This window comes from Pelodiscus sinensis, chromosome 15 (genome assembly GCF_049634645.1).
Source record: "Pelodiscus sinensis isolate JC-2024 chromosome 15, ASM4963464v1, whole genome shotgun sequence".
Lineage (NCBI taxonomy): Eukaryota > Metazoa > Chordata > Testudines > Trionychidae > Pelodiscus > Pelodiscus sinensis.
The window spans coordinates 7,789,964-7,803,559 of NC_134725.1; the positions used below are offsets into that span (position 1 = coordinate 7,789,964).

General features: G+C 43.5%; 1 protein-coding gene and 1 long non-coding RNA gene across 2 annotated transcripts in view; one reads left to right on the plus strand and one right to left on the minus strand.

Annotated features, from left to right (window-relative positions):
• The window catches only part of LOC102461558 (sodium/glucose cotransporter 1-like), a 55,607-nt gene extending 50,567 nt beyond the window's left edge, over positions 1-5,040 (minus strand). The window contains exon 1 of the mRNA XM_006125425.4: positions 4,292-5,040. Within this exon, the coding sequence (XP_006125487.2) occupies positions 4,292-4,378 (87 nt within the window). The 5' untranslated portion in view covers positions 4,379-5,040. The remainder of the gene's footprint in view (positions 1-4,291) is intronic.
• A 62-nt stretch (positions 5,041-5,102) lies between these two features.
• On the plus strand, positions 5,103-10,689 carry LOC112546181 (uncharacterized). The gene is made up of 4 exons (XR_003089826.2): positions 5,103-5,194; positions 6,121-6,161; positions 9,137-9,244; positions 9,892-10,689. It is a non-coding gene; the product is annotated as an uncharacterized LOC112546181 (long non-coding RNA).
• Positions 10,690-13,596: the final 2,907 nt, after the last annotated feature.

A 13,596-nucleotide genomic window follows, 5' to 3' on the forward strand; every position in this document is an offset into this window, starting at 1 on the left:
CCGGAGCATCGATGAGAATGAGGAACCAATGTCATGTCCAGAAAGCATCAAGGAAGCAAGATTTTGAAAGACCTGACAATGACGGAGGGGATGTCTACACTTGCAGCCTATTTCGGAATAGGGCTGCAAATGTAGGCATTCGGAATTGCAAATCAAGCCCGGGATTTAAATATCCCGCCCATGATTTGCATCTTCCCAGCCAGGCGCCATTTTTAAAATTTACAAGCCCAGAATAACTGCCCACATCTACATGCGGCAGTGAAGCGGGCACTCAAAATAAAGCCCTATTTCGAACTACCTGTTATTCCTCCTGCAATGAGGCTTAACAGGTAGTTCAAATGAGGGCTTTATTTCGAACTCCTGTTTCACTGCCACGTGTAGACATGGGCAGTTATTCAGGGCTTGTAAATTTCAAAAATGGCGCCCGGCAAGGAAGATGCAAATCAAGCCCGGGATATTTAAATCCCGGGCTTGATTTGCAATTCTGAATGCCTACATTTGCAGTCCTATTCTGAAATAGGCTGCAAGTGTAGACATACCCTGAGCAATGATTCTTATATTGATCTCTCAGGGTACATCTACACTACAGCACTATTTCCAATTAACTTAATTCGAATAGTTAATTCGAATTAAGCTAATTCAAAATAAAACATCTAGAAACAAAAACTATTTCAAAATAGCGTTTTGCAAGTCCACACTGAGTGCACCCTGAACGGAAGTTAAGGGTGGCTGGACCCAGTGCCGGCAGGGCATCAGGTTAGGACTTAGTGTGTGGGGCTGCTGCCTGAGGCTAACTGAGCTCCATGCTTAAAAGGACCCTACCCCCACCCCAGACAGACAGTTCTCAGGGTCCCCCGCTTGCTTGTCTGCCTTGATGAGGGACAGCAAAGCAGTCCTGTCTTGGCGTGCCCTGAGTGCCCACACTCGGGACACCACAGCACTCGGCCACATGGAGCCAGAGCTGCCTCTGGGCGGGCCGGTGCATCTCGTGGGGTCGTTGCCATCAGCCCGGCTGCACTTGCTGCAGGCTGCCATCCGGAGGGGCTCATTGGGGGGCTGTCAGGATCCAGGCAGCCCTGAGGGAGAATGTCCATCCCAAGGAGCCCTCAGAGCCTCCCCGGTCCTCCCTACCATGGGCTCATGCCCCATTCCTCCCTCACGTCCTTCCACTTGCCCCCCCAGACTCCCTTCCTGATGTCAAATAAAAGACACGTATGTTCAAAAATAGAAACTGGGTTTATTGAACAAAACTGGGGGGGATGAACTTCTGGGGAGACTGGGAAAAGGAGGTGGGAGAGGGGAAGAGAGAGGGTGCAAGTGGGGAGGGGGAAACCTGGGAGGAGGGAGCTGGAAGGGAGAAGCAAGGGGAAGAAGGGGGAGGGAAAGCTCAGGGATCAGGGTTGGGGGGCTCGCCAGACCAACTTGACTTTTATGCTTACCTGCCCCTGGGTTCACATGTGGCCTTTGGTGGCCAGGCTGGCAGCTATCCTGCCATAGACGGCCACATTCCTCTGTCTAGTGCGGAGATCATGAACGTTGGGGGCACCCCCCCAACCTGAATAAGGTCCATGATCTCCACCCTGGACCAGGAAGGCGCCTGCCTTCTCCGGCCCCTGTCAGGCTCCTGGGAGCTGGCAGACTGCCCCTGGGGAGCAGTGGAGGGCTGGCTGCCAGTGGCTTGCTGGCTCATGTTTTGGGGCCACTGGGTTGGGGCCCCGGTGGCCACTGCTGGCTCTGGGCTGGCAGGCTTGGAGCTGGCACAGGCACTGTGGCCAGGGGCTACCCCTTTAATGGCTCCGGGGCTGCGGGAGAGGAGAGTACGTTTTCCTGATTGTGGCCACCAGGGCTCCCTGGGAAGGCTGGAGGCCCCCTATTTTGAAATAAGTGTCTACACAGCACTTCATTCGAAATAGCTATTTTGAATTTGTTACTCCTTGTAGAATGAGTGCTCCACTATTTCAAATTTATTTTGAAATAGCGGTTTGGTTGTGTAGATGCTATTAAAGTTCATTCGAAATAACGGCTGTTAATTTGAATTAACTTTGTAGTGAAGACATACCCTCAATTAACCATTCAAGAGTAATTGCTTTAATTTTCATCACAGGAAGCCTGCAAAACCCAGCTCTAAACACCACACATGTTCAAGAACAATTGTACAATAAAAATAAAACACAAGAAATTCCTCAGTGACCACAAAGGCCTTGCCTGCAAGCTGTCACTCATGGGAGCATTCCTTCAGGGGAGCAGGGTGTAAAACTGCAAGTGTAGTGAGCTTTATGGTCATGCACTACAGCTAATTTACCTAGCCTTCTTACTCAATATTAGCAGGCGCCAAACTTCCTTACAGGAAACCACCTGATGGCAATTAACCTGTTCTTGGTCTGATAATATCACCTAAGTAACCACACTGCACTTTCTAACCTTTCTTCGCTTTCACAATGTAGCCACTGAAGAATTATTTCCCTTCTCATTTCACATGTCAGGAGAGACTTCACAGGAAGTTTCCCTCACACTTTTCATAGGGCCTGACCCGTAACCGTTTGCAAATAACGAGACTCCCATTCCTTTGGATCAGACCCAGAAAAGGTGCGAGCAAAAAATGAGCAGGATCATTGATCCCAAAAGAGAAACAAGACAATAAACAGGGACACATTTCACTACATACAATGGCTGAATGGAAATAGACAACATTGCCATGGAGAGATGTTTAACATTAGGCTTCTTAGCAACTATTCTAAACATGCAGAAACTTCCACACTTCGGTGCCTGACCTGCCACCTGCCAGCCCTCTTCTGCCCCAGGAGTTCATGGTACAAAGAGTTACAGTCATTAATAAATTACAATAATCAAAATTCAGGTCACATTGTACCTGTAAGGCACAAGCCTGGTTCCCTCTCAGAGCTCCCCAAGAGCCAAAGGAAGTGTTTTGCTACACCGCTCCTTAGAGGAGAGCGTGCTACATCTGCCTGGGTCTATGGCAGCCTGGCTAGCTGGTGTGGGCTGATGCGGGGCTCATGGTTCTGCCTTTTTCCTCATTCTTCCCGGCTCTTTTTGAGGTTGTTTGCACCCCAGCACGGATGTGAAATGAAGAAACAATTTCATGAAAAGTCTGGGACCTCACTTGTGTTTGGCCTTGGGGGGCGGGGGGCGGGGGATAAAAGGACAGGCTGTCTGGTACAGTCCAACCCCTGGTGTCCAATTCACTCAGCCAGAGGGACCGGGGCAGGTACTTCACGACTTCAAAGTGCTGAACAAACATTAACTAGTTCACAGGCCTCCAAAGTTAAAATCACTTTTCAAAACTCAGTCAGGCTGCTAGTGCAGACGATTTTGTCTGCAGCTGCCTGCTCTGTTCTCGGGCATGGACGCCTGGTGATCTCCGGGGAGCGCACAGCTGCTGAAAGGCAGGGCTCCCTGTCTCGCTCTGCTCGCTGCTGGCTTCTCCAAGGGACGAGCAGAATTCTCCCCAAGGACGGTCTCTGATCTCTCCTCCGAGAGAACACACTCTGCTCCTGAAAGGGGCATCAGCTCTTTAACCTAGTGGCACACACGTGCGCTCCACTAAGGCAGCATCAATGCAAACACTCTCTGCCCTTTCCCTCTGAACAATTCCGTCTCTAGACTTACATTGCCCATTAGGTAAGAAAGAGTTGGGTTTTTCCCCCCTCAGGACTTGTCTAAACTAACAATTTGTTTGCCAGCAGCTGGGCTGTGACTCTAAGCCGCATTAGCCTTTTGGAGACTAGCTTCAGTGAAATCCTCTCGGCAGAAAGCTGTCCTTCTCCTGTGTCCAGACCACGTCTGGGGTCTCATCCATTTCACATCCATCCTGCAGCAATGCCCATCCGCCGCTCCATTACTGTCTCTCCTCCACCCTCAGCTCTGCTCTCGTCCCCACCATTTACAGTTCAATCCAGTGCTCACCCCCTTCCTATCTCAGTTCACCCCACTGCAACCCCCATTTACCCCTCCTCTCGCACTTCATCCCAATTCCTACACCACTGCCAATCCCCAGAGCAGTCTCCTCTGCTCCAGCGCCCCAGAGTCCATTGCTACCAGAAATCTCATCACAACCTCCATCCTGTTCGCTCACAATCCAGGCCTCATACTATGTCTTACTTCCCCAGAGAATCCCAACATCATCTCCATCCTGCCACCTTTTTATCCACACACCCCTCCCTCCCGAGTGAAGCAGCAGGCAATTTATACAACTGTAATTTTAATTTACGATGCCATTTTCCTAGAATCCAGTAAACTACATTTTCATTAAGAAAGAAAAATGCAGACTTACCCATATCCCCACGGCCAGGGTTACCAAGAAATAGATTACTATGACCATAATGTCTGCGGGGTTATTGATTTTTGTAGAGGACTCCATGTTGCCTGCTTCTTTGGCTCCTTTCCTTCTTCTACCCTTATATCACCTCTTGCAGATTTGGGGGAAGGATAAACTCCTGTTATCCCCGCCGTCTTTTATAGTATTTAACTTCGATTCTCTTATTTCCTATGGGGTGCAAGCAGAAGCCGGTGCTTTTTCTTGAACTATGGTTCCCATGAAAAAGCTGCTCCCCTGTTAAAACTGTTGCTATTTTCATAGGCAAAGAAAATCCCAAGTTCACTTCCACCACAGAAGGCACTCCATGCAGTTGTAGCCCAAGAGCAGGTGCCTGCAAAGCAGTGAGCCGTAGAAGGAGTGGCTTGCAGTTAACATACTCAAGCCAAACTCTGTTTCTGGATACGTTTTCTGCTGCGGTGGTTTCTGGAAATCTGGTCACAGAATGAATTGTTTCCTTCAGAACAGGGTCCTTACCAAGACCAAAGTAAGGGCGGCCAGGCAGTTAGAGAAATGTCAAGGTTCTCCGAGCTGACGCTCCTGCTATGCTTTCCCTCATCCTTCCCAGCAAGAATGCACAATGGGGGGACAGCCCAGGATTTCTGGGAATAAGCAACTCACTTTGAACTCTTGTGTTTAGATATTTACAGAATGTGTCCGAGCCATTCAGAGCAGGCTCAGGAACTTGCTGGACCGTTAATGTTGATTTTGAAAAGTCTTGGAACCTTGCGGAAGTTCCAGGAGACTGGTAGAAAGCTAAAGCTGTGTCAGAATTTAAAAGGGGAAAATCAGATGGACAAAGTAATTAGAGGCCTGTTAACCTGAGATTGATCATTAGCAAGATAATGAGTGACTGACATGGTATTCAATTAATAAAGAATTATAGATGGATAATATAATGAATGCCAATCAATATGTGTTTATGGAAAATAGATCCTTTAACATAATTTGATTTTTTACATGCGATTGCAAGTTTGGCTGATGAAGGTGACACTGTTAATCTAATACAGTGTCTCTCAACCTTCCCAGACTACAGTATTTCTTTCAAGAGTCTGATTTGCCTTCTATATTCCCAAATTGCAACTCACTTAAAATCTACTTATATACAATATTGGATATAAAAATACAAAGCATCACATCACAGTATCGCTGAAAAATTGTTTATTTTCTCATTTTACCCTATAATTATAAAATAAATCAATTGAATATAAATACTGCACTTATATGTCAGTGTAAAGTATATAGAACAGCATAAATAACCCATTCTCTGTAATGAAATTGTAGTTTGTATTGACTTGGCTAGTGATTTTTTTATGTAGTCTGTGTAGTAAAATGAGGGCCTGAAACATAAACCCAGGTATCACTGGCTGGGTATGAGGCCTGAGGCCTAGACAGCAATAGTCAAGACTTTGCCAATATAAAGCGGAGTTAAGCCATGAGGAAGTGGCAGGCCCTGCTCACAGAAGTTAGCAAGAACAGGGCTGATATTACAGAAACACTCCTACCTTAGAGGTACTGGGCACAGGCCATAAGTACATTCCAAACGGGTCATAACAGAACACCTTGTGAAAAAACATCTCCGCACCAACACCCCCTCATCCCCCACAGAGAACAGAAACATGCTGACCCAGATTCAGGACAGGAAAATTTTTCCAACAGATTTCCACCTGGGACTCTCAAACAAACAAAGCACCAGGAAAGTTTAATACCCTCAAAGTATTTACATGCACCTGTTTTTAAAATTCGTTTTGATCTAACTTCTATTTTCTTTTATATTATGGCTAAAGGAAATTGGAAGGGAAAGCAATACGCCTTCTCATGGAAGTTTGTGAGTATATATTCTAACAGTTAAGCATTATATTTAGTATAAAATATTACTAATGCACCTCACAAAAAAATGCATGTGCAGCAATTGCAAAAGTTTATCTTGCATTATAAAAGAATCGGTCCCTATTACATTATAAACAAACTAAATTAACCTGTTTATTAAATTTGGGTTACTAAAAACAAGATAAATTTAAAACAAACAAAAAACTTTTACTAAGATAACTAAATTAAGCTGTTTAAAGTTGCACCCTCCAGATCAAAGACACCAGAAGATAACATACCACAAACACACCAGAAGATAACAGCATACAGTCAAGAAATGTCTAAGCATCAAGAAAAGAAAAACCTAGTGCTTTATAAATAAGAGACTGTTCACCTCAATCTACCATATATGGACAATTAAGTTGGCAATCAAGTAGAAATTATTATTAGTTAAGTTAAATTTGGTCGTTATGTAAAACTAACCCTTGGTTGCTGTATCATTGTATTATTGCTGTATTGTTGTATTATTGCTGTACAGCATTTGCAATGTGCATAGCATTTAGCATTGATAAACTGTTTAACCAACACACAGTTAAAATCAACAAACAAATGGCAGCAAACAGCATTAAAAAATAGAACCAAAAATTGGTGTTTTTTAAAAAGAAAGAAATTAAGTTGCATAAAACTACAAATTGGGTAAACAAATGTTAGTACTAGTCATAATTTAGATCAGTGACCTTGCATCCTAACTCAGGCACACATTAGTCTAAAGAATTTTGTTCAGTGTCTTGGTTCCCAGCAGTAAATCCCAATACAGCAATAATTAATAAATTAGTCATGTCCATTCAATAGGTTATCTGGAAAACAGCATCCATAAGAAATAACTGGATCAGTAAGGGTAACCCATAATAGGAAAGGACAATACCGTTCAGTAATTAATCACAAGACATTTATATATAAAGCCCTCATTTGTAACGTCACTACTTTAAAGTTCTGTTTTACTTCTCCCATACATAATCCTGTGGGACACACTATAACAGTGCCTATGCCAGTATTCTAAAACTCAACACACTCAGCCTGCTATTAAAACTCATATACATGGTAACTATAAAGGCCCTCATAATAGTGTGTTACTATCTACAGTATCACACCACCACAACACCAAATTACAATACCAAATTGGAAAATAAATTATTATAAGGTTGTGTCATATGCAAACATACATACTATAATATATATGTATGCCCATATACATTACAGATATATATACCATATCCGTATTCATTATTTCCACCACAAGGAACTAAATACAACTGGAAAATAAAACCTGTCCATCCGTCGTATGAGGGAATGTGCAGACTATGGGACAGATGGGGCATGAACGTGTGAGCGACAAAGTAAGATGGCCACATAACAGTGTTTAGCCCACTGGGTCACCTTCAGTCTATGCATTATGCTTTTTTTGGACGATGGGTAAACATCTTCCCCAGAAAAAAACAAAAAGTGGAGCCTGAAAGATGATGGCCTGAAACGTAAGCCAAGGTATCACCGGCTGGGTATGAGACCTGAGGCCTAGACAGCAATGGTCAAGACTTTGCCAATATAAAGCAGAGTTAAGTTGTGAGAAAGTGGCAGGCCCTGCTCACAGAAGTGGAAAGAACAGGGCTGATATTACAGAAACACTCCTACCTTAGAGGACACTGGGCACAAGCAGTAAGTACATTCCAAACGGGTCATAACAGAACACCTTGTGAAAAAAACATCTCCACACTAACACCCCTCCCTCCCCACAGAGAACAGAAACATGCTGACCCGGGTTCAAGACAAGGTCTACACTGACAGCATGATAGATACTGATCAAACCCCCATGTACAAGGTAACGGGTGGCTCTAGGTAATGTCTGACGGAGGCAACCTGATACGTCAAGAGTGATGTGTAATTTGTTTCTCCCTGGGTATAAAGCGCAGTCTTTATCTAGGGGCAGTGATGGATTCCCATATCTTCCCAGATCACACACTGATATCCCTTGTTACAGGGTACGCATGCGCACTGGTTCTGTAGAGTCTACTGACAACTTTCATTATACTTTGTTTAACAATAAACCTGTCTGGGCGGCTTTGATCCTTATCTGATTTTGTGGTCTTTGGAGGCTCTCTCAGAGTCTGCTGTGTTGGCTACTAGTGCAAATCAACACGGCACACATGACCAAGCACACACACATGCAACCAACTGGTTATCATCATTGATGGAGCAGGGGAACGTATGGACAGCATGCCAGTAAACCCTGACTACTACAGACTATTGTAAAAGTAGGCAACTAACTAGATGGGTGGATGTGCCCCGGAAGGCCTCTGTGTGCCCCCAGTTGAGAACCACTGATGGACTTCTATAGGCATCACCCACATTTTGATTAAAAACTAGAACAATATAAAATTAACATTACACGTATTAGAAACTGGCCAACAGATCATACTCAAAACATAATTGTAATGAAGCATCATCATCACACAGCAATGTTTCCAGCAAGAAGCTATAGGGATCCATTTTTGGCCTGATTCTTATTCACATTTTAATCAATGACCTAGAAGAAAATATAAAACCACCACTGAAAAAGTTTGCAAAAGATCCAAATGTGAAGAAGAATAAATAATGAAGACTACAGGTCATGGATAGCTATCTGGATCCCTTGGTAAGCTGAGCGCAAGCAAACAATATGCATTTAAATATGTCTAAATGTAAATCCTTTCTACAGGAACAAAGGGTATAGGCAGCACTTAAAAGGATAGGAGACTCTTTCCTGGGAAGCAGTAACTGTGTAAAAGATTTTGAGGCAGCAGTAGATAATAAGCTGAATGTGAGCATCCAATATGACACTGTGGCCAAAATGGTTACACCCTTTTATGCATAAACAGGGAAACCTCAAATATGAATAGAGAAGCTATTTTACCTCTGTATTTGGCACTGATTTGACCATAACTGCAATACTGCATCCAGTTCTAGGGTCTGCAATTCAAGAAGGATGTTCATAAATTGGAGAGGATTCAGAGAAGAGCCATGAGAAAGATTAAATGGCTAAACCAACTTCACAGTGGTAGACTCGAGGTGATCAATCTATTTAGCTTTAAAAAGAGCAGATTAAGTGGTGACTTAATTATCATTTATAAGTGCCTACATGGAAAACAAATATTTCATAGATGGCTGGTGAGTCTCTCAGAGAAAGATGTAATGTGATAAAACAAAAGAGACCGAAAATAAGGCATAACATTTTGACAATGAATAAAATTAATCATTGGTACAAATTTACCAAGGATTGTGGAGAATTCTCCATCAGTGGCAATTTTAAAAATCAAGATTGTATGTTTTTCCTAAAGATCTTAAAAAGGGTTGGGGTGGACTTCTATGGTGTCTGTTATCTAAGTGAGACTAAAGGATCACAAAGGGATTTAAGGTGTCAACATCCAAGAAATGAACACAGTTAAGGCTCTTCAGCACCAGGGTTTTGCTCTGCCCATTGCCATCAGTTATCAAGTTCTAATTCCAGATGCACCGTGTGACTTAATATTCCAGCTGCTTTATGAAAAAATACGGTTATGACATGAATATGGGTGCAAGAGGGCTCATGTAACGTATCATTAGAATGGTTGTGATTTACTAAATATGATTATCCCATTTGTATGCATGTATCATTTTTGTAGATTAAGTTGGGACTACTGAGCTCTTTATCTGTAATTTCATATCTACTGCTTCAGATCACACCCTCTGCTGATGCTTCAAACAATGAAGAGGCCACAGTGCTGATGACCGATTAGCAAGAGACAATGATTTGTAAAAGAGCTTAACCTTCCTGGGAACATGAGGGTCAGCTCATGAAGAAGGCTACAGAGACATGTGACAATGTCACTTGATAGTGGAACTCATCTTGATTGCTGTAATTTTCCATAAGAAGCTGGGAGGGGTCACACTTGAAACAAAGGACTCCCGCTTCATGCAAATCCTATTTAAAGGTGGAAATGAGGTAATCCTGTTCGTCAGTTCGCCAGGGGCACCCCACCCAAGAGGACTGTGGGAAACAACTAAGACTGAATTGGGGGGAGGAACTGGACCCTGGCTGTGAAGTTTATTAGGGTGAAATCTTACATGTATCTATTTTTTCAGTGTAGCAAGCTTAGCTTATGTGTTTGTTTATTTTGTTCATTTACTTACTTTGTTGTGTCTGCTACCTCTTATGACCACTTACATTCTATCTTTCCATACTTCATAAAATTACTTCGCTTAGTAATAAACCCAGTGTAACTAATTACTCCCTGCGGGAGCAGGGAGCCTGTGCCTATCTCTCTTTACACTGAGAAAGAGGGCAAATTTCATGAGCTTACACTGTATAGTTCACTGTATGATGTCAAACAGATTTCTCTAGGGTTCAGCTCCTAGAGGAGCTGTGTACTTGAGTGCTGAGAAAAGGTCTCACACTGTGCTGCTTACAGTGTATATCCACAGGCGAATGGGTGTGGCCCTGTCTCTGTGTCTCAGTTGGAGCAGGCTGGAGACAGCCTTACAGGGGGGCAACCTAGGGGAACTAGGTACTGTGGTGTCTGAGCACATCAGCTGATGGTCCCAGCTCATCTCAATGGCCCCAAAATTCAGCAGAGCTTAGGTCAGGTCCCATCCTCATTTATTTGTTCTTTCTTGGGTTTCAGAATTAAACCAAACAAAATGAATGGCTCTAAAAGAGAACTCAGAGGTGGAGCAGGCTGTGACTCAAAAGAGTTTCTAGACTCAGTCAGTAATAGACCATGAAAATGGGAGGTTTCCTCCGGCGATTCCTGTGATCATCTCTGACTGCAATCAGAGAAGTGCAGGAAATGTAGGCAACAGGTAGAGGTGCAAGAATATCAGGGCTCTAGGGATATGTGAAAGTGCCGTCTCTACCTCTAATTTACCTCCACACAAACACAATTCATTTACAGTTCAGTAGGCTGCCTGCCAAAATCTGATTGCCTCATTGCGTTTGCCTTGAACAGTACATTCAAAGTACAATAGGCTTGATTGTGATCTTATACTAGTTATACATCATTGATTTGGGAAGAATTACTTCAGATTTTCAGTAGTGCTTGGAATCTTTTCCATCGTATAATTGTTCTATGACAGTTAGCCTTCCTTCCCCCGTAATTAGCAGATAAACAGGGGAGAGTTTCTATAACTAAAAGATCATCAGAAAGAACCATTAATGTGAAACTGAGGAAGAAACCCATCTTTCTCATCTATCAGCTGCAATGTAATTTAAGTACCTATACATTTACAAGATGCTACCTTCCAATAGTCTTCAGCACAGACCTCAGTTTGTTCTCTAGGTTCTCTCTCTGGGTTCTCATCCACGCCTGTGCAAAGCATTACTAAAGAGACTTCTAAGTAGGGCATACATGTTTAACTAGGCCCACTATTGGACACTTTCAACTTCCTGAAGAACCAGGTACAAAACCGGGTGCTACTTGAAGCAGGACACCAGACTCGAGTGACTAATAATCTGATTCACTGTGGCTCATCCGACATTCCTTCTTATGGGCTCATTTTCAACACCCTTAAGTCAAAGAGACTTTCCATTTATTTTATTGGGAGTGGCGTCATTCTCTATAGACTGTATACAACATGGCAGGCAGAACTTAGACTGAGTCTTGAGTGCAGCCTATGCTCACTGCTTCTGTCTGGACCTTGGAGGCTAATCTCTCAGGGTGCACCTACACTGCACCATTATTTTGAGATAACTAGCTTTATTTCGAATTAACAATGTGACCGCCTACACAGCCATTCCATTATTTCGAAATAGCTTCAAAATAATGTCTTCTTACTCTGACTTCTGTAACCCTCATTCTATGAGGAATCACGCCTATTCCAAAATAGCTATTTCGAAATAAGACATGTGTAGACGCTTCACTGCAGCTATTTCGAAATAGCCCCTCACCAGGGCCGTTCTAAGTTATTCCTCCTGGGGCTCTAAATCAAGATAGCTCATCTACATTAGGGAAGCCTGCCTCGGACTCATTCTGAGGCTTCCCTGCAGTATACATGTGTTGTTTCGAAAAAGGTATTTCAGAATTACTTCTAGAATAGCTTATTTCGAAATAGCCATGCAGTGTAGACGTACTCTCACAGAGATAACACACTCATGGTTAGATTAACTCTAGCCTTACACATACAGGGAAGAGGGTACAAAAAGCCACTCTCCACCCTCTGCCCTTGTTTACAAGCAAAGTTAATGGATATTTGCTTGTAAATGTAGAGACAGACAAATTCTGCAATCTCCATCTTAAGAGACAAGCTGCAGGCATGCTTGTCTTCTGAAAGAGAGGGAGGGAGTACTGCTAGCCTGGGTGTTAAATACAGAGAGAGACACTTTTGGGTGAGACAGCCTTTATGAGACACAAGAACATCTTGTTAGTTAAGCTTGGGCTTTAATATGTGTGTTATGATGGTATTTTACATGTAACCCTTTGCTTCCAATATTTATGCTTGCTAGCGTTCGAAGCACTGTTGTGTTAAATAAGCTGACATTTGCTTTCTCTAATCTGAGCTGTTTCTGTAGTTAACTTGTAAGCATCTCTGGTAAGTCTGTCAGTGATTGGGGCTGGATGCCATGGAGGGTTTCTCAGAGGATTCAGGGGCAAGAGTGTGTCTATCATTAACCTTTAAGAGCAGTGGCCCCAACCCGGTGCCTGCGGGTGCCATGGCACCTGCCAGGGCACTTATGTGCACCTGCCGACTGATCTGGGCCAGCCTGAGCCATTCTTGCACCCCAGGCCTCTGGTGTCCAGCAGTCCCAAAAGGTTGGGGACCACTGTTTAAGAAGAAGTGGGGTCTATGGAGGCCTCAAGGGGAGGACTTGTGTTGTCAATAGCCAATGGGATCCAGCAGCTGGTCCACAGAGAGCACAGAAAAGGCATCCTCACATGGTAACGACATACCTCACAGCATTGGGGTATCCTGAGGAAGTGTTAGGTCTGGCCCCTACCAGTTCCATCGGAGATTGAAGTGCCATATCCTCGACAGACATGGTATGAGACAGCCCTTGCCTCCAAAAAGCCTACAGTCCAAATAGGCAAGAAGTAGGAAGGGTGGGAGAAGAAACAGGCACAGAGCAGCAAAGCGACTTGCCCAAGGGCACTGAGAGAGCCTAAAAATGAACTAGGCCATGGATCCTCAACCAGGAGACTATATACACACCACTCTTATGATCACCTTTCTTGTGCTTAGAACAGCATGAGTGCTTCTGTTATCAGTATGTCGTGGTTCAGAATTCTCAACAATCCAGCAGAAGCACCAAACTATATCTGTCTGCCGTGGCTAATAAATAAAATAATAAATAAATAATCTACCATCCCCACCTAAGGTATATAGATCTAGAAACATTTCCTAATGCGATATTATAGCAATAAATGGAAATTTGCCACTTCTATCACAGA